The sequence below is a fragment of the Apium graveolens genome, chromosome 4 (assembly GCF_009905375.1).
Source record: "Apium graveolens cultivar Ventura chromosome 4, ASM990537v1, whole genome shotgun sequence".
Classification (NCBI taxonomy): Eukaryota; Viridiplantae; Streptophyta; class Magnoliopsida; order Apiales; family Apiaceae; genus Apium; species Apium graveolens.
The window spans coordinates 84,426,681-84,452,996 of record NC_133650.1 but is presented as its reverse complement, the minus strand read 5'-3'; the positions used below and the strand labels follow the sequence as shown (position 1 = coordinate 84,452,996).

Here is a 26,316-nt window from a genome sequence, read left to right as displayed (position 1 = left end):
AGTTGGGTTGCAGTTTTCCCTAATTGGTTGGGTCCGAGGCTTCGGTGTGCCGGAGTACCAAGTCTCCCACTTTATACTCTCTGATTTTTGCCTTCTTCGCAAATTAGAGCTTTGTCTTTTCTTTGTAGCTTTCCATCCTTTTTACTGCCTTGTCTCTTACTTTGTCTAGGAGCTCCAGGTTGGTCTTGAGTCCTTCGATGTTTGAGATCTCGTCGAAGTTGATGACCCTGTGGGAGGGGGATCCGGTTTCGACTAGTATGCGAGCTTCGGTGCGGTATGCAAGCTTAAAGGGGGTTTCATTGGTTCCCGTCCTGGGGGTGGTTCTGTAGGACCACAGGACTTTCGGAAGCTCATCAGGCCAAGTTTTCTTGGACTCTTCCAGTCTTTTTTCCAGGCCCCAAGTATGGTTCTGTTAGTTACTTCGACCTGTCCATTTCCCTGAGGATGCGCAACCGATGCCCTTTTATGCTTGATTCCGAGCTCTTTCAAATATGCTTCGAAGTCGGACCCGACGAACTATGGACCATTGTCGGAGATAAGAATTACCGGGATCCCGAACCTCATGATGATTGAATCCATAAACTTGATACAATCTTGTTGATTGATTGTCCTCATGGCCTTAGCTTCTGCCCACTTTGTCGTGTAATCAATGGCTACCAGGACGTAGTGGAGGTTACCTTTCGCTCAAAAAAAGGGGCCCATGATATCTATGCCCCAAACAGCAAATGGGATCAGAGATAATACCGATGCTGGCAGGCTGGGGCTTTGTCTGGGAACGTTGCTGAATTTCTGGCACTGGGGGCATTTCTTAACATAGGTGATGGAGTCGGAGTGGACTGTGGGCTAGTAATATCCTTACCTGATGATTTTGTAAGCTAGAGCTTTGGCCGCCAGGTGGTCTCCGCAGATACCTTCATGAACTTCCCGGAGACAATAATTTGCCTCATCCGGGTCCACACACTTCAGGGTGGGTGCTGAAAAGGTTCTTCTGTATAACTGACCATCTTCCAGGAAGAAACGAGCAGCTTTGTGCTTTAAGTATCTAGCTTTGTTCTGGTCTTCCGGGAGCGTTCCATCCCTTAAGTAAGCTATGTAGGGGGTCATCCAATTGTCTGCGCTCCTGATGTACAGGACCTCAGATCGCTCTGTGCTGGTTGGTTTGAGTTCCTCGAAGTACACTGAACTAGCAAAGTCCGAAGTGTTTTGTATGAGCTTGGACAGCTCGTCTGCTTTATTATTCTCTTCTCTGTTGATCTGAAGTATGGTGATGTCGGGAGTGGCTTCCAGGATATTTCGCACCATTGCCTGGTATTGTGCCAATGTTGGATCTTTCGTAATATATTCTCCACTGGTTTGCTTGACCACAATCTGAGAGTCACTGTAGACGATCACCTTCGAAATGCCTAGAGATTTTTTCAATCTGAGTCCGGAGATGAGTGCCTCATATTCAGCCTGATTGTTCCTTATTTTGAAGGCAAAAGTTATTGCTTGTTGAATGGTAAAGCCTTTCGAGCTCATTAGAATGAGGCCTGCTCCGGACCTTTCGGCCGTAGATGACCCATCCACATAGAGGTTCCAGAATTCCGTTCCCGGGTTGGTTTCTTCCGGGGTTATCTCGTGGGAGGAGGGTAGTTGCTGCTTCGGGAAGGTGCATTCCATGACGAATTCTGCTAAGGCCTGGGCCTTTATCGCCATGTGTGGCACGAATTTGATGTTAAATTGGCTTAATTCAATGGCCCAGTTAACTAGCCTTCCGGAGGCGTCTGGCTTGTGGATGATCTTCCTGAGCTGCTGATCTGTGACCACTCTAATCTCTCGGCCTTGAAAGTATTTCCTCAGCTTTCTCCTAGAGTGTACGAGGGCCAAGGAGAATTTTTCCAAGTTTGGGTACCGAGTCTCGGCGTCCTTAAGGACTTGGCTGACATAGTAGATGGGGTTTTGCATTCCTCCTTCCTCCCGGACTAGGGCCGAAGAGACAGCCTTGGGGCCGGCGGCGATGTAGAGGGATAAAGGCTCACCGGGCTTGGCTTTTGATAACACCGGGGGGTTCATCAGGTGCCTCTTGATTTCTTCAAAAGCTGTGTGGCATTCTGGGGTCCAATCCACTAACTTCTTGTTCCGGGCACCTTTTAGTAACTCAAAGAATGGGAGACATCTTTCCGCCAGCTTCGGGATGAACCTGCGCACGGCCGCTAGGCATCCAGCCAACTTCTGGATGTCCTTCTGAGTGTGAGGTATCTTCATTTCTATTATGGCGTTGATTTTCTCCGAGTTTGCTTATATTACTCTTTTATTGACCAGGAATCCCAGGAATTTTCCTGAAGGTACCCCGAATGCACATTTCTTCGGGTTCAGCTTGATGTTGTATCTCCTCAGGTTGTCAAAACACTCCTTGAGGTCTTTTATGTGATCTGGGATCGTGAGTGACTTGAAGATCATATCGTCTACATAAGATTCCATATTCCTCCCCAGTTGGCTTTTGAAAATTGTGTTCATCATTTTCTAGTAGGTGGCTCCGGCGTTGATGAGCCCGAAAGGCATCATGATGAAGGCAACACTGCCCTATGAGTGATGAAGGCTGTTTTGGTGATGTCTTCGGGATTCATGCGGACCTGGTTATATCCTGAAAAGGCGTCCATAAAGCTGAGCATGGTGTGGCCCAAAGTTGCGTCGATTAGCTGATCAATATTTGGGAGGGGATAGGAATCTTTGGGACATGCAGCGTTGAGGCTCGTGTAGTCGACACACATGCAGCGTTGAGCCAGTCGGGATACTTGATTTCGCAGATGATGTCGGCCCTGAGTAGCTTCTCTATTTCTTTGTCTATTGCTTGTTGTCGCTCGGGGGAAAAGTTTCTCCTTTTCTGTTTGATCGGTCTTTTCCTCGGGTCTACGTCCAGACTGTGCATTGCCACTGACTGGTCAATCACGGGCATATCTTCCGATGCCTATGCGAATACATCCTCATATTCCCTTAACAGCAAGATGAGCTCTTCCTGGAAGGATGTCTCTAGGCCTTTTCCAATTTTCAACTTCCGGGTGAGGTTCCCGGGATCCAACTCTATCTCCACCATCTGGGCAGCAGGTTCTACCTTGGTTTTCTCTTTTATTTCCACAAATTTCTGTATCCGGGCGTCGGCGTTGGTTACGTTGTACCCCGAATCCTCTATCATGTTGACGTCCAACTTTAGCCTTTTGCTGAAATGTTCACGATGCTTCTTGCGGCTTTGGCCTTTGGACAAGGCCATTGCCTTCTTTCTGTTTTCTGGGTCAGTTTCGGCCATGACCAGTGCTTGTCCGTAGCATTTTCCCGAGATGCCCCGGTCCCCTCTGAGTTCTCCGATGCCTCCCGGGGTGGGAAACTTCAGCTTCAATTGAATTGTAGACGGGATGGCCCAAATCTTGGTGATGGTGGATCTTCCCAGAATCATGTTATAAGAGGATATAGCACTTATCACGTAGAACTTCATGACATGAAATACCTGTCGGGGTGCGGCACCAAAGACCATGGGGAGGTATATTACCCCGCGGATCGGGATCATATTTTTCCCGAATCCGTAGAGAGGGTCTTCGAGGCATGGATCCATGCGGAGGTGTCCCAACTTCATCCTGTTAAGGGTATGCTCAAAGACAATGTTCGCTGAGGAACCGTTATCAACCAAAATTCTTTGTACCTCATTATCGATGATGTCGAGAGTCACGACCAGGGCTTGGTTGTGCTCGGGATCCAGGTTCTCATAATCGACATTGGAGAAATATATGCGTTCATTTCCAGCAGGCTGGATCATCAGGACATCATTGTCCACGTCTGGACCTCGGGGTGGGGAGGAGGTTCCTCCGAAGATCATGTTGACCATGTGTTTCCCGCCGCCAGAGGGCTTATCTCTGTCATCGAGTCTTCTTTGTAGGTACTGTTTCATGTTGCCCTTTTTGATTTGGTCTTCAATGAAAATTTTAAAAGAGAAGCAGTTCTCCGTTGTGTGGCCATGACCTTCATGATACCCGCAATGTTTGTCTCGGGCCCTGTTCCCGGGGGGTGCCAGCAACGGCTTCGGGGGGTAATAAAAGGGTTTTCCCTTGACTTCTCTCAAGATATCATCCCAGGGCCGGTTGAGTGGAGTCCATTCGGGCTCCGGTTTTGGCTCCCTTTTGGGCTTGGGCTTTCTTTCAATCTTCTGTGGTCTGGAGTAGTCATCCTGGGGTGGGGTCCCCTGAGATTGCTGTACATAATTGGTATGTCTGTATATTATGTGTCTCTTTTCTTTTCTGTAGGAGGAGCGGCGTTCCGGAGACTCATCATCATCCCGGATCCGCCTGTTCATCTTCATCGAGGTGAAGAAGTCATTTTCCTTGATAAACTTTGAAGCCATCGCATAAGCCGAAGCAAGGCTTTGGGGCTCCCTATAGATCAGGTCCTTCACGTAGCCTTCGCATGAAACCGGGTGGAGATTACGCCGAAAAATATTCACGGCTTCCTTCTCCTCAAGGTTGGAGAGCTGGTTGACTGATTCTTGAAACCTTTTAATGAATTCTGGTAGAGTTTCTATGCTTCTTTGTTGAATGGTTTCCAAGTGGCACATCTGGAGCTCGTTCATGCGATTCGCCTTGAACCTCTTGAGAAATATCTCCCGGAAGTCTTTCTAAGAGTCGATGCTCCGGGAGGAGATTCTGTTGAACCATTTTTGCTCCCCTCCCTTTAGTGTTGAAGCGAAGAAACGACATTTGGTGAGGTCATTGTAATCATATATGTTTGAGATTTGTTCAAAGTAGTTGAGATGTTCTTCAGGGTCGGCGAGCCCGTCAAAAGAGTTGAAGTTGAAGTGTTTGAGTGTTGGCTCCCTGGGGTGGATTCCAGCTTTCTGGTGAAGGGCGTGGCCACCGTCCCGACTTCCACGTCTCCTTCCACCTTTCTATTGAGATCCCGGAGAACCCGGGCCATTTGCTCCTGCTTAGATTCCTTCTCTGGTTCTGAATCCGAAGAGACATGAATCCAGCGTGTTTTCTTCTTTAGTTTGGCTTCCTCCTCTTGGCCCCTGTTTTCAATGTTAGCTTTCGCCTTGGCTTCTTCTTCCTTCTGGATGCGGTCCCGGAGTGTGGCTCTCTTGATCTCGTCTCGAGCGTCCTCTGAGGGCCTCTTAGTTCTGCCAATTCGGTCCAAGACTGAGCCCCGGAATTCTTCGGAGTGCTCTTCCTGGTCTTCGGGATGGGTCTCAGGAGCCTTTATCTTTGCTTTCCACAGGTCCTTAGCTGCTTGAATCTGCTCCGGGGACATATTTCCCCAAGGGTTTGTAGAGGTTTCAGCATACTTGTGGGCTGCTTTCTCTATAGTTATCCTCTGGTCTCCGGGCTGGAGCTGAGATGAAGCACGAGTTATGGGGGGCTCTTCTTCTATATCTTCCATCTCGCCGTCCCTGGGCGGGGCAACGGTGGGGTGAATAGTTCCGGAGATCGAAGTTTTGCTTTTTCTCGTGGTCATTAGTTTCAGAACAGATTATGGGAGATAGTAGCAGGGGTGCACCAGGGTGTGTGACTGTTCTGGAGGGAAAAATAAGAAAAGTGAGCTGTGAAGAGAGTGAGGGTTTTGTTCTTACCAGAGAGAGGATTTCCTAGGCTTTTGGAGCTGTGTAATGTAGCTGGAGATGACACCACACCACCGGAGGTTCGCCCCTCCTTCTAGCGCCAATGATAACTATGTTTTTTCCCGGGTCTTCTCCTTTCTCACGTGAGCTAGGGCCCAGCTTCCGTAGCGGTTGGAGTGAGGTTAACCTGCTAGGTAGGGGTCTCTGCAAAATAGAACCGGAGGGGAGTTGTTTCCCGTGGCAACTCCGGTGTGAGAGTAAGAAATGGGTTTTCTTGAAGAAGAAGAAGAAGAGGGAAGAAGGAGCTATTCAAAATATGTGTGATGGTGTGCGTATAGGTGTGTAGCAGTCAAATATTTTTAAACCCCTTAAACCCTCTTTTTGGGGCCTTTTATAGGTCCCAAGATTTAGGGTTTTTGGGATTTGTACCTCTTCATCCTGGACTTTGATCATTCTTGGTTGGTGATTGATTGGACGGTTCGGATGGACTGTGTGGTCAGGTGTCCTTTCTCCATCAGAGTTGCCTTGGGATCTTTACCTATGAACGATTGGGATGCAATTGTTCCATTTTGGGTAACATGAGATAATTGACTCTTTTGTCCTGTGCCACGTGGCACCGGGGACCACCCCGGCTTGGGCCTGGGGTGTTATCTCTTTTGGGTTTCTGTTCCTTTATTTGGGATTGGTTACTTCTGGCCTATCATAACCAATAACATCGGTATCTTTCCTGCATTTAAATCAACTAACATAACAACAATCTAACATTGCATACCTGCTTTTTGTTTTGTGGTGAAATCTGGTTGACTTTGAGCAATTTTACGTCGGTTGTTTATAAGTTTTTCAATATCACACTTTAGTGGTCTTCCCTTCGCTTTAGCTTAGTTTTCAGGACGAAGAAGTGCATGTGTCATGTCATTTAATGAGGGTGCCTTGGTTTTTCTTTTGTCTATTGAAATGGACCGTGTCCACACAGCTTTTATAGTTATATTTCTATGATGTTCCCATCTTTCTTTTTTTAGGATGGGATGGATGTAATAAAGTATAAGAAATGGTTCTTTTGAAAGGTGTAATATGTAGGATTCTTTGAAAAATAAGATACACGGTTTTTTTATATAAGATTAGATGAGAGCGGTAAAGTAGAAAGAACGGTTCTCAGAGAAAAATGGTAGAATTATTTAAAAAATGACATACATGGTTATCTTTGTTTAAAATTGTTATTGTGAAACATATTCTTACATATTTCTATTGGGAAGGAAATATATTGAATTGCGTAAATTTTATATACTTTTAATTTTGTAATGGAACTATTATCATGTTTTTTCAAAAACAAATTGTTTATGTAATGTTATGATATGAATGGTTATTTATAAAAAATTGATAAAAAGCATTTAGGTTGTAAAGACTGGGATTTTCGCAGATTATATTATGTATATAAAATATAAAATTTGTGATTTATGTGTAATTTATGTGAATTGGTGAGGGAATATTTAAAAAAATATGTTATTCCAGTTTATAAGTTGTTAGATATATTTGATAATGTCATGACTAATGTGATTTATGTTTAGTTTACAGATCTCACTTAAACATGACAAATCAGTACTTAACTAAAATCAGCACTTATACTGAAGTCAGAACTTAAGTCATCAGTACTTAAGGTTCAGAAGATATTTATCAGAAGATAATATCAGGACTTAAAGAAAACGTTCAGATAAGGAAGGCAGCTGATTCACAGGAAGAGAAGATCGAGACAAACATAAGAAGAGATATGCATGAAGAAAGAATTCTATAAAGAATAGAATACTTGGAAGAAAAGATATCTGATTGATATATTTTAGGAAGCAGAATTATATTCCATATCAATTAGCGATTATCTTATAACTGTGTAGTATATAAACACAGACATAGGGTTTACACTATAAGTGTTATCACAATTGAGAAGATTATTCATTGAAACCCTAGCAGCTCTCGTGATATTTGTTCATCACTGAGAGAGGACAGTTCCTTACTGTAACAGAGTTTATTGTTTTGAATAAAGTTTGTTTTCTGTTACTTGAGTTATTAAAGTTCGATTTGATTGTGCTATACACTGTATTCATCCCCCTCTACAGTGTGTGTGACCTAACAAGTGGTATCAGAGCCTATATGTTAACAACCAAACAGTTTAAGATCCAAAACAATCATGTCTGAAGCAGAAACTCCAACTAAGCCCACCAAAACTGAAGAACCTCCAAAGACACAAATTTAAAGCCGATATGAGACTATTAGAGTTCCCATATTGAGACCATCTGAATATCCCATATGGAAGGTGAGGATGACCATGTTTCTGGAAGCTACAGATCCAGAATATCTTGATAGAATCAAGGAAGGCCCTCACAAACCAACCAAGCTCGCTGTTGCAGTTGCAGGTGAAGCAGCAAAGTTTGTACCAAAGGAGAAGAGTAATTACACTACTGAAGATATCGCATCAATTGCTAAGGATGCTAAGGTACGACACTTACTGTATAGCGCTATTGATAATGTAATGTCAAACATGGTAATAAACTGCAAGACTACAAAGGAGATATGGGATGCCTTGGAAACAAGATGTCAGGGAACGGATACGATTAAGAAGAACAGGAAGACAATACTCACTCAAGAGTATGAACACTTTGGCTCAAAGGCTAATGAGTCATTGACTGATTTATATGATAGATTTGTCAAACTCTTGAATGATTTGTCACTGGTTGATAAGGAGTATGATCTTGAAGATTCAAACCTTAAATTCCTGTTAGCTCTTCCTGAATGCTGGGATTTGAAGGCAACAACAATAAGAGACAACTATAATCTTGATGAAACAACTCTTGATGAAATTTATGGAATGCTCAAGACTCATGAACTTGAGATGGAACAAAGAAGCAAGAGGAAAGGAGGAAAGTCAAGGACAGTTGCTCTTAAGGCCGAAGAAGAATCCCCCAAGACAGCTACCTCAAGGAAAGACAAGGGTAAAGGTCTCTTCATAAATTCTGATACTGAGTCATCAAGTTCTGAAAGTGATGATGAATCAGAATCTGAAAGTTTGCCTGAGACGGATGCTGATGAAGAGATGATGAAGCTGTGTGCTCTTATGGTGAAAGGAATCACAAAGATTGCATACAGGAAGTTCAGGAAGGGAAAGAAGTTTTCCAGGAAAGGCGCAAGTTCTGATAAGAAGAATTTCAGAAAATCTGAGGGCAGAGGAGGAAAGTCTGACAGAGGAGATTATACAAATATCAAATGCTACAACTGTGGTGAGAAAGGCCACATATCTCCTGATTGCAAGAAAGTGAAGAGTGACAAAGGCAAGGCTCTTGTCACAAAGAAGAAAAGCTGGACAGACACCTCAGATTCTGAAAGTGAGGAGAATTATGCCTTGATGGCAAATGGTGATAAGGCAAGTGTTGAAAGCAGTTCTGAAGCTGCCGAATTAAAGGTACCTCAAACTACTTATGCCTTTCATACTGATGATATTGATGAGTTAAGAAGATATCTTAAAACCATGTTCATTAGCTATAGAGATCAAACTTTAACATGTGAAAGATTAACTTCTAAAAATCTTACTTGTAAAAAGAGGAATGATTATTTAGAAAAGGAGTTAGTCCTGTTCCATCAAACTCAGAAAGATAGAGATGATGCTTTCTATGTTAGGGATGAAGTGCTTAAAATGAATGAATCTCTAAAAGCTGAGTTAGAAAAGGAAAGAGAGATTATCAGGACTTGGACTAACTCTGGTAGAACAACTCAGAATTTTTTAAGTAGTGAAAATTGGAAAGAGGGCTTAGGTTATGGAGAGGATAAGAATGATAAAGGAACTGTAGATATTAAGCCTATAGTTGTTAAACAAAAACCAAAGTTAAAACCTGTTAAGTTTGTAGCTGTAAAGACTGATACTGAGAAATCAGAAGTTAAAAAGGAATTAACGTCTGATAAACTAAAATAGGAAAAGACAACTGAAGTAAACGTAGGCTTAATGACAAAGAAGCAGCTTAAGCATAAGCTGAAAGATGTTAAGAATGCAAACAATGTAAAATCACCTAGGAAAAATAGGAATGGAAAGGAAGGTGTGAATAAAAGCAATGATTATAAGCTTGTTCCTGATGCTCCTAGAAAAACATATCATAACTGTGGAAGTTCTAACCATCTGGCTTCTTTTTGCAGGAAGAATAAGAATATAAACTCCTTACCTTCAAAGTCAGGAGTTAAGAGTCAGTTTGTTAGATATAAGCCACAAAATCCTTGTTTTCATTATGGTAGTTTATGGCATTCCATTTATACTTGTAAGGAATATCATAGTTTGTACTATAATTATTATCAAATAAAACCTTCTTTAAAGAAAGTTATCATTGTTCCTTCTAGTGTAAGTTCTGATACAAAGTCTGATAGTGTAAATTCTGATAAGAAAAATGTTAACATAAACTCTGATGCTAAATCCACTGCAAATGTTAACAGACTTAATAAGGCCAAAGGATCCAAGCTTGTCTGGGTCCTTAAAACTAATCATTAGTGGTCTTTGTGATTGCAAGGCAACAGGAAAAACATCCTAGTTCTGGACAGTGGATGTTCAGGACATATGACTGGAAATAAAGCCCTGATATCAGACTTTATGGAGAAGGCTGGCCCAAGTATTTCTTATGGAGATGGCAATATTGGAAAAACATTGGGATATGGAAATATCAATCTTGGGAATGTCATCATTAAGGAAGTAGCTCTGGTCTCAGGACTTAAACATAATTTGCTGAGTGTCAGTCAAATCTGTGACAGAGGTTATCATATGGATTTCTTTGAAGAACACTGTGAAGTTGTAAGTAAATCTACAGGCAAAGTTGTTCTGAAAGGATACAGGCGTGGTAACATCTATGAAGCCAAGCTTTCAACAAGTACTGATGGTCTTGCAATCTGCCTGATGAGTAGAGCATCAATTGAAGAAAGCTGGAATTGGCACAAGAAACTCTCTCATTTAAATTTCAACAATATAAATGAACTGGTCAAGAAAGATCTTGTGAGAGGACTGCCAAAGTCAGTATTTGCTCCTGATGGCCTTTGTGATTCCTGTCAGAAGGCTAAACAAAGGAAATCCTCATTCAAGAGCAAGACTGAATCATCAATTCTTGAGCCTTATCACCTTCTACATGTTGATCTATTTGGTCCAGTAAATGTCATGTCTATTGCAAAGAAGAAATATGTTATGGTCATAGTGGATGAGTTCACCAGATACACATGGGTGTAATTCTTGCACACAAAAAGTGAAACTGCATCTATCTTGATTGATCATGTCAGGCAACTGGATAAATTGGTCAAAGATTCTGTGAAAATAATAAGGAGTGATAATGGTACTGAGTTCAAGAATTTGATAATGGAAGAGTTCTGCAAAAACCATGGAATCAAGCAGGAATTTTCTGCTCTTGGAATTCCACAGCAAAATGGAGTTGTTGAAAGAAAGAATAGAACTCTCATTGAAGCTGCACGTACAATGCTTGATGAAGCAAAGCTTCCAACCTATTTCTGGGCTGAAGCTGTGCAGACTGCTTGTTTTACTCAGAATGCAACACTCATTAACAAGCAAGGAAAGACACCATATGAGATGGTGAAGAAAAAGAAGCCAAATCTGAAGTATTTTCATGTATTTGGATGCAAGTGTTTTGTTCTTAAGACTCACCCTGAACAGCTGTTCAAATTTGAACTAAAAGCTGATGAAGGAATCTTTGTTGGATATCCACTTTCCACAAAAGCCTTCAGAGTCTATAACTTGAGAACAAGAGTGGTCATGGAATCTATCAATGTCTCTTTTGATGATAAGAAGATTACTGGACTTAAAGATTTCAATGATCATGATCAGCTGAGATTTGAAAATGAAGACTTAAATTCTGATACTGAAAATCCAGATAGTCTAAATCCTGATACTGCAAACTCTGATGGATTAAGCTCTGATGTTATTGAAACTGTGGTAACCACGCCAAAGGAAAATGCACGTGTGCAGGGGGAGCATATTGAAGATACAACCACATCTCAAGAAGCATCAGAACAGACAACTGGCTCTTCAAGTTCTGACTCGTCAAGTTCTGATAAGCCAAGTTCTGATAGTTTTAAAAATCTAAATTCTGAAGAATCCAACACAGAGAGCATAGTTTCAGGGGGAGCATCAGAAAATGTTAATGAAGATAGCATGGATCATGGGGGAGCATCCAGTTTTAGAGAAAACCTTCCATCTGCAAGGAAGTGGACTAAATCACATACACCTGACTTAATTATTGGAAATCCTGATGCATGTGTCAGAACTAGAACAACTACTTCAAGTGAATGTCTTTACAATTCTTTTCTTTCTCAGACTGAACCAAAGAAAGTGGAAGAAGCTCTTCAAGATGCTGATTGGGTACAAGCAATGCAGGAAGAGTTAAATGAATTTGAAAGAAACAAAGTCTGGACCCTAGTGCCAAGACCAAAGAACATATCTGTTGTTGGTACAAAGTGGGTATTCAGAAACAAAACTGATAGTGATGGCATAATTACAAGGAATAAGGCAAGGTTGGTTGTAAAAGGATATTCTCAACAGGAGGGAATTGATTATGATGAAACATTTGTACCAGTTGCTAGATTGGAAGCCATAAGGATATTTTTGGCTTATGCTACTCACAAAAAGTTTACTGTCTTTCAAATGGATGTGAAAAGTGTTTTTCTCAATGGAGAATTGGAGGAGGAAGTATATGTTGAACAACCTCCAGGCTTTGTAGATTCCAAATATCCAGATTATGTCTACAGGCTTGATAAAGCACTCTATGGCCTTAAGCAAGCTCCAAGAGCATGGTATGAGACTTTAGCTCAGTTTCTTCTGGAAAGTGGATTTAACAGAGGAACTATAGACAAAACACTGTTCTACCTCAACCATGGAAAGCACTTACTTCTGGTTCAGATATATGTTGATGATATCATCTTTGGTTCCACAAATGACAGACTTTGCAAGAAGTTTGCCAAACTGATGCAGTCAAGATATCAAATGAGTATGATGGGGGGACTTAGCTATTTTCTGGGCCTTCAAGTCAAGCAGAATGAAGAAGGCACTTTTATTTGTCAAACCAAGTACACCAGAAATTTCCTGAAGAAATTTGGGATGCAAGATTGTTCAAGTGCATCCACTCCCATGGCCACTGCAACAAAACTGGATAAGGATACTGGTAAATCAGTAGATATTACTGATTATAGAGGTATGATTGGCTCTCTACTCTATCTAACTGCAAGTAGACCTGATATCATGTATGCTACCTGTCTTTGTGCAAGATTTCAAGCAGATCCAAGAGAACCTCACTTAACAGCTGTGAAAAGGATTTTAAAATATCTTAAGGGAACAGCTGATCTGGGATTGTGGTATCCCAGAGAATCAGATTTTAATCTAATAGGTTACTCAGATGCAGATTTTGCAGGTTGCAAAATTGACAGGAAAAGTACAAGTGGAAGCTGCCAATTTCTTGGAGGCAGACTGGTTTCTTGGTTTAGCAAGAAACAAAAGTCAATTTCCACATCAACTGCAGAAGCAGAGTACATTGCTGTAGGAAGCTGTTGTGCACAGATTCTTTGGATGAAGAATCAGTTACTGGATTATGGGTTAACATATTTTAAAATCCCTATTTACTGTGATAATCAAAGTGCTATTGCTATGACAGGTAATCCAGTTCAAAACTCAATGACAAAGCACATCAGCATTAGGTACCACTTCATAAGAGAACATGTGGACGAAGGTACAGTGGAATTGCACTTTGTTCCAACAGATCAACAACTAGCAGATATCTTCACAAAACCACTGTGTGAAGCTACTTTTACAAGATTGGTAAATGAACTTGGAATGGTTTCAGGTTCTTTCTCTAAATCTGCTTAGTTTTTGTTCTGATGCATCAGACTTTATGATCAGTATTTACAGAAATTACTTTCCTTGTGTATTCTGTGTGTTTACTTGAAAATTGCTTAAGTATTGATTGTTGTCTGATGTGAATTTCTAAACTCTAATAATGATATGTCTGTTTATGTAACTATTCAATCCTATGAGGATACCTGTGCTAGATGTTAACCTAGTAGTCTTCAATACACTAGAGATCCCATGTTAGAAGTAATTATTTCTGTGGAAATTTATTGACACAAGCAAATTCTGATATTGACCTTAGTTGAGTTTACTTTGTCTATCTTATTACTAAGTCAAAAACTAGAATAATGCTTCTCATCTGTTAAGTTCTGATTCTAGTAAATCTGTTGAATGTACTAAGTGCTGATAAACCTCACTTATCAAAAGAAAAAGGAAAAGAAACAAGAAATAAAAATCAGGTACTCCTTTGAGATCTAGCGTAAAAATGTGGAAGGGACGACCCAAGTGCATTGCTGGTATTAAGTAATATGCATCAGAAAAGCAAAATATTTTCTTGGTGACTTTTCACACTCTATGATTACTGGAGAAATACTCTGATAAAAGCATAAATTCTGATAAGCAGTCGTGACTCACTTACACTGAGAAGCCACTGTAAAATGGAATTTCAAAAGATGCACAAAATTAGCACAAAACAGTTGAGGTGGGCTCAAGCGTGAACTCATTCAATAGTAGGCTTCAGAATAATGACAGATTTTCAGTAAAGTTTTAGTTATGCCTTATTTCTAAGATGTACTGAAGTGAATCAGACTTTACTCTTTGTCTGATATTTAACTTAATGCACACACTAACACTCCATATGAATGATGAAAATTATTGTGGTGATCTATGTTATTTTAGATGAACAGTTTATGTGTCAGATTGCATAAATTATGAGGACAAGTTTTGTTGAACGTTCTGATGATTAAGTTCTGAAGAATCGATATCAAAATTTGTGTGAAGAATTACAAAAATAGGCATTCATTTTTCGAGTTAAGAAATCATGTTCTGATGACTGTTAAGTTCTGATATAAGTCTAAGTTCTGATATTAAATTCTGATCCTTTACTTGACTTATTGGTGGATAAAATCTAAAAACAGTCTCATTTTAAATCAGAATATGTTTGGGTAGAATATTAACAGTCAATCTAATTAGGGTTAGTAAAACACGTACATGCACAGTAATTTTTACTTGTTACTTGTGCGCATTAAACCCTGTCTTACACTTCCAATGACTGTTTTTCATCTTCCCAGTCTAGGGAGACGAGGTAGAATTATTTCTACCTGTCAGCATTAAATTTCCTTGCATCTCCTGGCATTCTCTTACCTATATAAACCAACACTTCACATCAGCCTATACATCAATTCTTTCCTCAAACACTTACTCTCTTTTCCCTCATATACACAACATCATGGTTAACTACAATATGTTTTTAAACTATGAGACCTTCAACATGGAGTTAAGCCATGAGGGATGGCAGCAGGAATGGCACGTGACTGTCATTCCTGATGAGATTTGGGACTCGGTTCCCCAGGAGGTTCTCACACACCTCCTGTTCTTTTACATAGACTACCATCGCCATCTGGAGCGATTGGAGGAAGAAAGGCTGGAAGCTCTCCGCCAGCAAGAGCGAATCATCAGACTCGCTATTCTTTTTGTAGAGAGTAGGAAGAAGAAATAACTTATTTTCTTCTTCATGTTTTTCTTCATCGTCAGCCTTGCCCTGCTTCTTGAGCTAGGACTAAGGCTGTTGATGTTAGGACTAGAAGCTAAGGACAGTCTTGTAATTCTCTGATGTAATTTCAATTTCATGAATGTATTCTCTTAATATATTAATGAAATTTCTTATTTTTGCAAGATTCTGTCTCTGAGATGTTTGCACATTTAACTGCACTGTTAAAGCCTTCGGGAATAAGTGTTCAAACTTTGATGCCACCAATAATGAGTCAGCACATCGGGTATGCTATTATTAACCAAACTCATTTTGATTTTGCAATTGCTGTGATAGGTTTCATAGGGGATAGGATGACAGAAGATAGAAATGTAGTTTGCTTTGCTAGATTCTGTCAGCTTATATATAACTTTTGTTGTACTGATCCCCCTCAACTAGCCAGTTCTTTATATCCACCATTTAAAATTGCAAAACGAGCCTTTAATGACTTGGTAAATGCTGACCTTAAGAAAAAGGTGGTTAGACCTTTACAGATTCCTCAGTCTATAAAACAGATCTTGGTAAATGCTGATCCTGAAACCTATAGATCAGTTTATCCTAATGTACAACCCACCACCATATCCCAAACACCACAGCAACCATCAGAACATACCACTCATACATCAATTCCTCAACCCTCCCTCAGAACATATCTCAAATCATATCTCTCAACTTCATAGACAGCTCAACCTTCATCCTCAGCACCTACTGTGAAGCCTTCATCTTCCAAGCCTAAGAGAACAAAGACTGTTTCTCAAACACCATAGAAGAGAAGGAGGATTGTTCTGAGAGATGAGTCTGATAGTGAGGAACAGGTTTCTTCATCAGAACATGTTGTTAAAGAAGCTGAGAAAGTTTCTTCTCAGAAGGATTCTGGAATTGGGGGATCTAAGCTTCTAAAAAGGCTTAGGAGAATGACTTCTGCTGAACCTCCCAAGGAATCCCCACCTTCTAAGAGATACAAGAAACAGAGAGCTAAAAGGCCAGTTTCAGATGATGAGGAAGCAGCAGCTAAGAAAGGAGATCAGGAATCTCTGATCTCACAAGAACCAGAATTTGTTGAAGCCACTGCTTCTCCTTTGACTCCAACTCATGAAGCTGCTACAGAAAAGGTAAACACACCATCTGTGTCTCCTGTACATGAAACTGTATCTCCTGTTGATCCAGGCACAAGTGCTGAAATTAATATTCAGAACCTGGTTGTGCCTGAGGTACTTTACTTAGAAGCTTCAACAGCAATTAATCCATCTACAACACCTTTTCCTGATGCTACTAAAACTCCAGAATTGTCTCCAACACCTTCTCTGCATCTAGATGATGATGATCAGAATATAGGTGAGCATTAGAATATGGCTGTTGATCAGAACTTGGAACCAGATGAGCACTTAGAGGATGATGTTGAAGCCTCAATTGCTTCTCATACTGTTGTTTTATCAGAAGATGTTGATTCTGTAAGTTCTGATGCTGCAAATGCTGATGATACTGGTGATGCTGCTCCAAATGCAAATGCTGATGAAGCAGGTCCTTCAGGACATGCACCTCAGCAAACTGTTCACAAAAGTGAACTAGTTAAGAAGTTTGTTACAAGAGAAGCACCAGTGCCTTGGAGTGAAACTCCTGCAGGACAGGAGTGGACTAAGGAATGGAACTCAGTTACCTATGTTCCATCTGCAAAGACTCTTGCTGAGCACTTCACAAAAGCTGATGAGATGTTAATTACTGATGATTTCAAAACACAGCTTCGAGTCACTGCATTGAGTACTAAAAATCTGCAAGGTCTCCATTCCATAACTCATGAAGAGTTACATAAAATTCAGGAAGAATTACTCAAACAAGAAACAGTTCAGAAAATTGACAAGAAAAAATTCTTCCAACCTACCTTTGACAGAGTTGATTATATTGAGAAGACTCAAGAGAAGCAACAGTCTCAGATTGATGATATTTTGAAAAATCAAGCTTCTCAGCAATCTCAACTCGATGAAATCCAAGCCTCAGTGGAATTGTTTGTCTCTCTTCTCTTACCTGCTAATGCCAAAAAGGGGGAGAAAGTAATTAAGTCCAAATGCAAAACTGAAAAGACACTGAAGGGGAAGGATGATGAAAAAGATGACCAGGGAAACTTTGGAATGGGTGGAGGTCATAGTCAAGGTAGAGGTTTCTCATCAAGAAAAGCTGAAATCACAAGTCACAGGATAAGTTCTGATGCTGGAAAAAGAATTACTTCTGCTACTGGTAAAAGGATAAGTTCTGATGAACTTTTGGATCTTGATGAAGAAATGTCAAGACAGTTATTTCTTAAGGAAAATCCAGGAATGGACTTGGAGAGTCTGATGGAAGAAGAAGCTAGACTTAAATCAGAAAAAGTCAAATCTAAATCTGAAGCTTCTGGTAAAAAGAAACTTCCAAAGCTCAAAGGCATTGTGATAAAAGAAAGGACAAATCCTATAGCAACCAAAGCTAAATCACAACTGCAGATAGATCCAAGGTCCAAGGGCAAAGAGAAAGTTGGTGAACCTATCAAGGTTTATGTGCCTCCTGTGAATGAAGAAATTACTGATGAAGATGCTGATCTTGCTCTGACTTCAAGAAAAGTTTCTAAGATAACCTCTGACATGGCTCAAGTTGTTCAGAGTCAAGAGATAGTTAGTTCTGATATCTCAAAGAAGCAAGTAACCTCTGACATAGCTCAAGTTAACTTGATATCAGAAGATAAATCAAAGGAAACCTCTGACATTGCTCATGTTAAACCTTCAAAGATACTCCTACCAGGATTCACCAAAGCCAAACAGACTCAACCTTTGAAGACTGATGTAAGTGGTTTTGAAGCAAGAGTGGTCACTGGAAACGAAGCAAGAGATAAAACTGGATTGGGAAGTGCTGATGAAAGAAGAATACAGAACACAACCAATGATCCAACTTCCTTAAGTGAACCAGGTATTGGAGCAACTCCTGAGAGATTGAATCAACTAGAATCTGTACAAATGGTTTACCATACCTACTTGAAAGAACATGTATTGTTGTACTTCATGATAGATGGTAGGGTTTATCATATAAGGGAAAATGCCATTCCACTGAAGTATTTTGAAGAGCTGGAACATGTATTATTCTTACTTCAAGTGAATGACAAAATAACAGTAAGTGCTGCAAACTTTTTGAAGAGTCAAATTCAGAAATAGAAAAAGCTTTATTCTGTTAAGTCTGACAGCACATATCTTCCAAAGTACAGAGATCACAAGGGTGATATTGTTGAGATGAAGCCCAATTCTGCTAAGATTATAACTACCTTTCTGGGTTACAGGGCTGTGGAATTCAATCTTGAGTCTGACAAGGCATATTTGATCAGACTGGATCAGGACATAAAGAAAGCTCGAATTAATGATCTCAGGGCTGCAATCTTTCAAATTGGTGAAGATATTGCAGAACTTAAAGATGCTAAAAGGAGGATGATTGATGAACTCAGATATGCTGAGAGATGTTTGTTGAAGAACTATCTCAGAACAACTCCTGACATCAGAGAGATCAGAAGATGAAGCCAAGTCAAGATCTACAACTGCTCAAATTCTGATATGAATACAGACTGAAGTTGTTATCAGAAGTTAAAGATTGGTAAAGCTTTAAGGACTGTAAGTTGTAGTTATCTAGTCAAAATTCTCATGCATTTGTACTTAATGTTTTTGACATCATCAAATATCTGTTAAACTTGTATATTATGCTAATTTACAAGTTGGGGGAGATTGTTAGATATATTTGATAATGTCATGACTAATGTGATTTATGTTTAGTTTACAGATCTCACTTAAACAGGACAAATCAGTACTTAACTGAAATCAGCACTTATACTGAAGTCAGAACTTAAGTCATCAGTACTTAAGGTTCAGAAGATATTTATCAGAAGATAATATCAGGACTTAAAGAAAACGTTCAGATAAGGAAGGCAGCTGATTCACAGGAAGAGAAGATCGAGACAAACATAAGAAGAGATATGCATGAAGAAGGAATTCTATGAAGAATAGAATACTTGGAAGAAAAGATATCTGATTGATATATTTTAGGAAGCAGAATTATATTCTGTATCAATTAGCGATTATCTTGTAACTGTGTAGTATATAAACACAGACATAGGGTTTACATTATAAGTGTTATCACAATTGAGAAGATTATTCATTGAAACCCTAGCAGCTCTCGTGATATTTGTTCATCACTGAGAGAGGATAGTTCCATACTGTAACAGAGTTTATTGTTTTGAATAAAGTTTGTTTTCTGTTACTTGAGTTATTAAAGTTCGATTTGATTGTGCTATACACTGTATTCACCCCCCTTATAGTGTGTGTGACCTAACATAAGTCAATATAAGACTTGAGTTATGATATATGAATAATAATAGAGTTGGAATGATTGTCGAGCTTTCCGCTAAGACGTGTCCTGTAAAAGACGAATATAATAAAAGTGGATTTTATGTTATTATTGAAAAAGATAATTTAGTGGATTATTTGAACGATATGAAATATGAAGAGTCTTACATGTGTATGTAATTATTTGGATACGAATATGTGAAGTCATATTGTAATAACCCCAATTTTTGGAAATTTTTGAAACCCTTATGAATAGTGATTTTGCAGATTATGCTGAATGAGAAAACTTTTCATGCCACACTATGTAGGGGTTCTGTTATTGATCTTCTGGGATATTATTAGTACTCTATGTGGTATATAAGTGTATGTAAAGATCGTCAGAATCCAATTCCGAACACTTTGATTTTTCCCGGAAATCCACTAGATACGGAAAGAATTGAGTATAAGGTAACAGGATAAAAATGATTTAAATTAAAGGATTATAAGAGAGGATCATAAAAGGAATACAATATATTGAGAAAGGTTAAGGGAACCTAAGTAATAAGATCCCGGGTATGATCCCTCAAACGATAAATGAAACGAAAGTTAAGCGAACCGTATAACAGATCAGCGGTCATTAGGCAAATAATTAGAAGCTAATCAAAGAGATTAGAGGGGATGATGTCATCCAACCAATGAGAAGAGGGCAAGAAAGGGATGATGACATAGCAATGTGACATAAGCATGACATAAGGAGAAGGAGGTGTGGTTGGTTTTTAACCACACAATTTTCAAGGTTAGTAAGGTAATTAACCAAAAACAAATCAAAAACAACCAACCAAAGAATCAAATCAAAGCAAAAACACAAAAAAATCTTTCTTTCTCCAAGCTTGCTCTCGGCTTTTCTTCTTTTTCAAAGAAGAAATTTCCAAAAATCAAGTTCCAAGCATTGTTAAATCACAAGGTAATTATCTAAGGTTCCTTGTACATAGATATGGATATGCTATAAGTTTAAGCTCCTAATTCCTTCACAATCTCTTCCAATAAATCAAGGAAGAAGATGGTGAATAGTAACCTTCAAGAAATAACTTTAGTTTTCTTGAATTTTTATGAAAGATTAAGGTTATACAAGCAAGGATCAAGGTTCTTTAGGCATTCAAAGCTCTTGTGTTGTGTTAAGAAGCTTCAAGGAAGGTATAATCTCTTAACCAAGCTTTGTTATTGAATGTTAAGGGCATAATATGAGTATTCTAGTTCATGAGAGGCTTGATAGTTGTGTATGTAGAGATTAGTTAGTTTTGGGATATTTTTGGAGTTGTAAATCTTGGTTGTTGATTAATGAACTTAAGTGTAGTTTAAATTCATGATAAAGAATAGTATAAATTGTTAATGTTGAGTTGTTGGGGCTGTTATGATAAAGTATGGATGGAGTTTTGATTGGGTTGTGAATTGGGGTTGATTGGTGGTTGTTTTGGAATGATTTAAATTTGGGAAATCGCGTAAACATAGCCGTTGTAATGCCCGATTTACCGTAGACTGTTTTTGTTCTTAACATCAGAACCCTTGAACTCAGTTCTAGGTTTTGACCATTGCCGTGTTTAGATAGTTCATGTTACGAGCTTCGTTTTGATATGTGGTTCGTTGGATTCCGATGAACGGTTTAGGAGAAACGACCGTTTTAAGTAACGACTTTTCGCGAACGAACCCTTACCCCTCGCCTTACTTTGAAACATAGGTTAAAGATCTTAAAGGACTAATTGAAGTATGAAACATTTATGTAAGGTGTAATAGGCAGTTGGTAAGACACTCGCGAAGGAATCGCCTTAAAACTCGTAATGGTTAAATTATTAAAAATGGTGGAGCCGAGGGTACTCGAGTGACTTAAGAGAATCAGTAAGCGCAAAGCGAGCGTTAGAGTCTAAGTTGGTTAATGTATAGAATTACAAGTGACTTTGGTTTAATTCCAACTTACTTGTTGTTTATAGGTTACCAGACTCGTCCCGAGCCATTGTAACCCCCCAGTCGCTCAGGCAAGTTTTCTACCCGTTATACTGTTGTTGTGATGTATATATGTATATGCATTATCTTGTGATAAGTGCATGATTGTTATTAGCAAATCTTGCGATATATTGGAGCATGCTGATATGGTATATATGCATGTCTGTTTCATAATCTTGATATCTAATTGTTGATTCAATTGCTTTTAAGTTGCATAATACCTATGCTAGAGATAAGCAGTAGTTGCGTATACCCTTAGTATGGGTGACCCAAAGGTGAACATATTTCTAAACCGGGAGTCGATGTTCCCGAGTATAATATATATATATATATATATATATATATATATACAGATATAGTTTTCAAAACTATTAATCGAATAAGGTTTATTCGATAACTTTATTTTATTTAATGAATATTATTTTGAATATTCATTCGAGGACTTATGACTCCGCTTATTTTATCTAATGAATATTATTTTGAATATTCATTCGAGGACTTATGACTCTGCTTATTTTATTAATTGAATATTATTTGAATATTCATTCAAGGGCTTATGACTCAGTTTATATTATTTAATGAATATTATTTGAATATTCATTTGAGGATCTATGACTCTGATTATTGCTGAGTTATATTCTTTATTTTATTAAAGAATAAAGTGTCGATAATCAAACTTATTTTTGATTATTCAAATAAAGATAGTACTTTCGTATAAGTATATCTTTGGTTATTTAATACTCATTTCAAGTATAAGTCTTACAACTTCTACTTCAATTATTTGTATAAAGATTATTCTTTATGGGAATATTATTTAAATAATAATATTCAGATATTTTCTAAATATATTGGGACTGATTTACTTCATTAAATCAGCATTACTCCAAACACTCTTTAAAGTGTTTTCGAGTCTTCAAAATGATTTTTAAAAGTTAGAGCGGATCCCAAAACTCATTTTTATATTTAAGATCTTCCTTTTAAAGGGGATTTAAATACTCGCTCAAAACCTGAGGGATCCGGCTCTGTGGTGTATTTTATATTCGCAACGAGGTTACTGTTTTGGTAAATGAATTGATTACTTACCCAACGTTCGGGAAGTAAGTCCATCTATCGAGTCGGCATAAACAACATGGGCTCAGTGGGCGTCCATGATAGTGTAAGTGGCTTAGTGGGAGTCCATCAAATGCGTAAGTGGCTGAGTGGCAGTCCAGCATAAGGTCCTATTGCGACCAGGGTGATGACCAGTGGGGAATTCGTCCATCTACTAGTAGAAAAGGTTACTTATTGGTATCTTTGCCTGATCAGCAAGATATCAGGTTTATGTCAAAATTCTTTCCTTTCCAAATTTATTGGATATTGCAATTTTGTTCATACTTTACATGACAGAGGTTTTCAGGAAACGTATGTATATATATAGGTGTATATATATATCGGGACTTAATGAAGTATATCATAACTTCATTTCCTTCAAAATATTTCAAAGATTGAATCTATTCAAGCCTTATCTTGTAGTCTCATCAGTGTGATGAACTTTTGAAACTAATTATAACTTGAACGGTGGTAGTTCAAGTAGTATTCGGAAAAGATATAAGTATATTGGAGTATCTTGTAACTTCATCTTTTAAACTTATATCTAGTAAATGATTATCTTATGCATATCAAAGACTTTCAGAAAAATGTTGAGACAAGGTTAGATATATGAGATCACCTTGCAACGATATTTTTATACAGTTATAAACTGGAACTTTGTGTATATTATACATGGAAGAGGACTTCCAAGATTTTGAAAAGTATATATGTATATATACTGAATATTTTGCGACTTCATCGCATTAAGATATCAAACTTGGTTCATTTCTTTTGACCAAGACTTTCATGAGTACTATGAGAAGGCTCGCATATTGTAAATCATTATACATATTATTTTGGTGGGCTTGCTGCTCACCCTTGCTTTCTTCTTTCATCACACAACAACAGATAGAAAAGATGAACAAGACCAAGCTTCCAATTCGCAAGCGGTTAGGAAACTTTCCGCAGTTTTCTGGAAGCGTTGATGCCGCCGTAGCTGAGGTAGGAGCTACCAATAGGCTAGGCTTTCAACTTTTGATGTACCAGATTTATGTATATTTATGAATTGTAATAATGGCAAAGAAAATGTAAATTTATTCAGAAAACCTTTTAAGGTGTATTGGCAGATAATTGTGGAATAAAATGACTTGTGATTATTTTTGGGTATTCATCTCTGAGACTATAACTTGCGGTGTGTGTGTTTATTGTGGGGTCACAGTACAGAGTAGTTGATTATTTATTAAGATTGGATGTTTTAAGGGAAATGGAACTCGTGACAACCCGGATCCCCGACCCCGGATTTGGGGGTGTTACACATATCATTATTTGAATAAGCGATTAATCGATAACAGTGAAAATAGTTATAAATGGAGTTTAAAGGAAAAATGTGGATATATGAGATTTTATTAATTGGAATGTCATATGTTACTTGACTCTTACGTGTTTGAATTTGTGATTGCGGAAATTTTTAAATATCTTTAAAAGATTTACTATGTGAAAAAAGAAGGGTTATTTGACCTTTAAATATTTCTATAAAATCATCGAAGTATATTCAAATTATAAATTTTATTTTATTATCTCTAGAATGGTCCTAGAGACTTTTTAAAAATAAGAGTTGGATTTATTTTAAGGTCTAGATATTTTAAAATGATTTTTCAAGATTATTTTTATATTCTAAGTTATCTTACAAAATTTGCAGAAAATAGATCGTTCGCTCAAATATTATTCTAAAAATACCGGGAGGTAGATATTTTTCATGAAATTTATTTTAAAAATAAGTCTCGAGTTTCAAATCTCATATTCCTATTTAGTATCCAAATTATCAATCATTTATTAGCAATATTCAGAAATTAGAAATTAGAAAATAAAATGAAGGAAAAAAGACCATTTTACCCCTGCCTAACCCCAGCATATACTCCCCTCCCTCCTTCTTCATTCACTTCGGCTCTCTCTCTCTCTATAATATCTCTTTTCTTTCTCGGCATTTCTTCCTTCTCTCTCTCGGTTTCTTCTTATTTCTTGACCAAAATTCGATCTGAAACTTAATTCATGCTCCTCTTTGCTTCATGATCATGATTCTATGGATGCATGTGTATATTGCTATGTGTATTTTTTGATTGGTGTGAAACCCACTTCGGGTTTTGAGTTTAAACTCGGGTTTGGACTCGAATTCAAGGTGATTATCTTTGTTTGATGCAAACTTGTTGATTCTGTGATTGTTAATAGAAATTGGTGGGGTTTTCGGGTGGAGGCTGAGTTTGGGAAACCCCGGGACCTTGTCGCCATCGGCGGTGATCTCCGGTGAGCCGGTGGTGGGCTATGATGTCGACACTGAGCCCTAACAAATGAAAAAAAATTATTTATTTACTTACATGTCGAATTATTGGCTCGATTCGAGATTTATTGATTTTAAATTTTGAATTTTGAATTTTGGTTCGAATTAGTATGTGATTGATACGTAATTAGTTGATTATATGTTTATGTGTATAGAACCATGATGCATGTCCCCAGTGATGAATTTTCAGATTTTTCAGAATTAATTATTACTAGTATATAACTCGTGCGATGCACGGTCATTTTTATCATTATATATTATAAATTATAATTTTAATAATTTATTTCTTGTAGGATTCGATCTTATATCACTTGAATAATAATTTTTTAAATTATATTTAACGGTTCTCATCAATTTTGATCTGACGGTTCTAGATTGAGTGACCAAGGACCAATAACCAAATTTTTAATATTTCGTCTTTAATATAATAGTATAGGTATTTTAAATTCGGTTTTTGATGATTTTGGTTCGTAATATCTATATATGTGGTATAATACTTTGATTAAGTGGTTAGTCATTGAAATATCGATACATGATTATGTTAATCAACTTTCGGAATTTATAAGAATCATTTTTCTAAAAAAAAAAATTGGTTTCGGTTTAAAGAAGTGAAGTGGTATTTGTTTAGTAAATGTATAGAAGACGCTTGTTAGTGATTAATTTGTGTTATATGACGAGAATAAAGGATTGTTGGTGTTGTTGATTGAATTTGGCCAAAAGGTTAGGATGTTTATGAATAGGTCATGCTGAACTTTCGGTAGAAATATTAGAGGTTAATCGCATATGCTATAGTAGTTTTATTATATATTTTAATATACTAAATGTGAGTAAAAGATAGTCGCATATATATATGTATGTATATATCTATATTTATATATATATGTATATATATATATGTATATATATATATATATTTATATATTTATATATGTGTGTATGTATATATATATATATATTTATATATATGTATGTGTGCGTGTGACTAAGAAGGAAAGATGGTAAAGTATTTTATAAATGAAAGTTGTATGACACTCGTACTTAATTACGTGTTATGTGAATATAAGTATGTATATGATTACTTGATATGACCTTATAAGTCAGAAGGAGATGAGTAAAAGTATAAGGTGCATATGTGAATGGTTGTGACTATGTGTTATGTGATCAGTGTGGTCAGAGTTATATATATATATATATATATATATATATATATATATGAGTTGGTTTAACACTAAAAATTTGTAAGGTCCCTAATTAGGGTTTATTATTGTATTATAGATTTAAAAAGCGAGGACATTCAAACTAGGAAAAGAAAGGAAGTCCTAGGTGACAGTAGCCCGATCTCTATTAAGAAGGAAAGCTCTTGAGGCAAGTAACTCTGCCATTTCTTATAAACAT

General features: G+C 37.9%; 2 protein-coding genes across 2 annotated transcripts; both read right to left on the bottom strand.

Moving 5' to 3' along the window:
• Positions 1–855: 855 nt before the first annotated feature.
• Positions 856–2,244, bottom strand: LOC141718697 (uncharacterized). The gene has a single exon (XM_074521077.1). It carries the CDS (start codon positions 2,242–2,244, stop codon positions 856–858), a length of 1,389 nt encoding a protein of 462 aa, XP_074377178.1.
• A 703-nt stretch (positions 2,245–2,947) lies between these two features.
• LOC141718696 (uncharacterized) lies at positions 2,948–4,594 on the bottom strand. Its single transcript, XM_074521076.1, has one exon. It carries the CDS (start codon positions 4,592–4,594, stop codon positions 2,948–2,950), a length of 1,647 nt encoding a protein of 548 aa, XP_074377177.1.
• Positions 4,595–26,316: the final 21,722 nt, after the last annotated feature.

What these genes read in the sequence shown, in the direction of transcription:
- LOC141718696 (XM_074521076.1), bottom strand. Translation starts at nt 4,594, where the DNA reads ATGAACGAGCTCCAGATGTGCCACTTGGAAACCATTCAACAAAGAAGC.
- LOC141718697 (XM_074521077.1), bottom strand. Translation starts at nt 2,244, where the DNA reads ATGAAGATACCTCACACTCAGAAGGACATCCAGAAGTTGGCTGGATGC.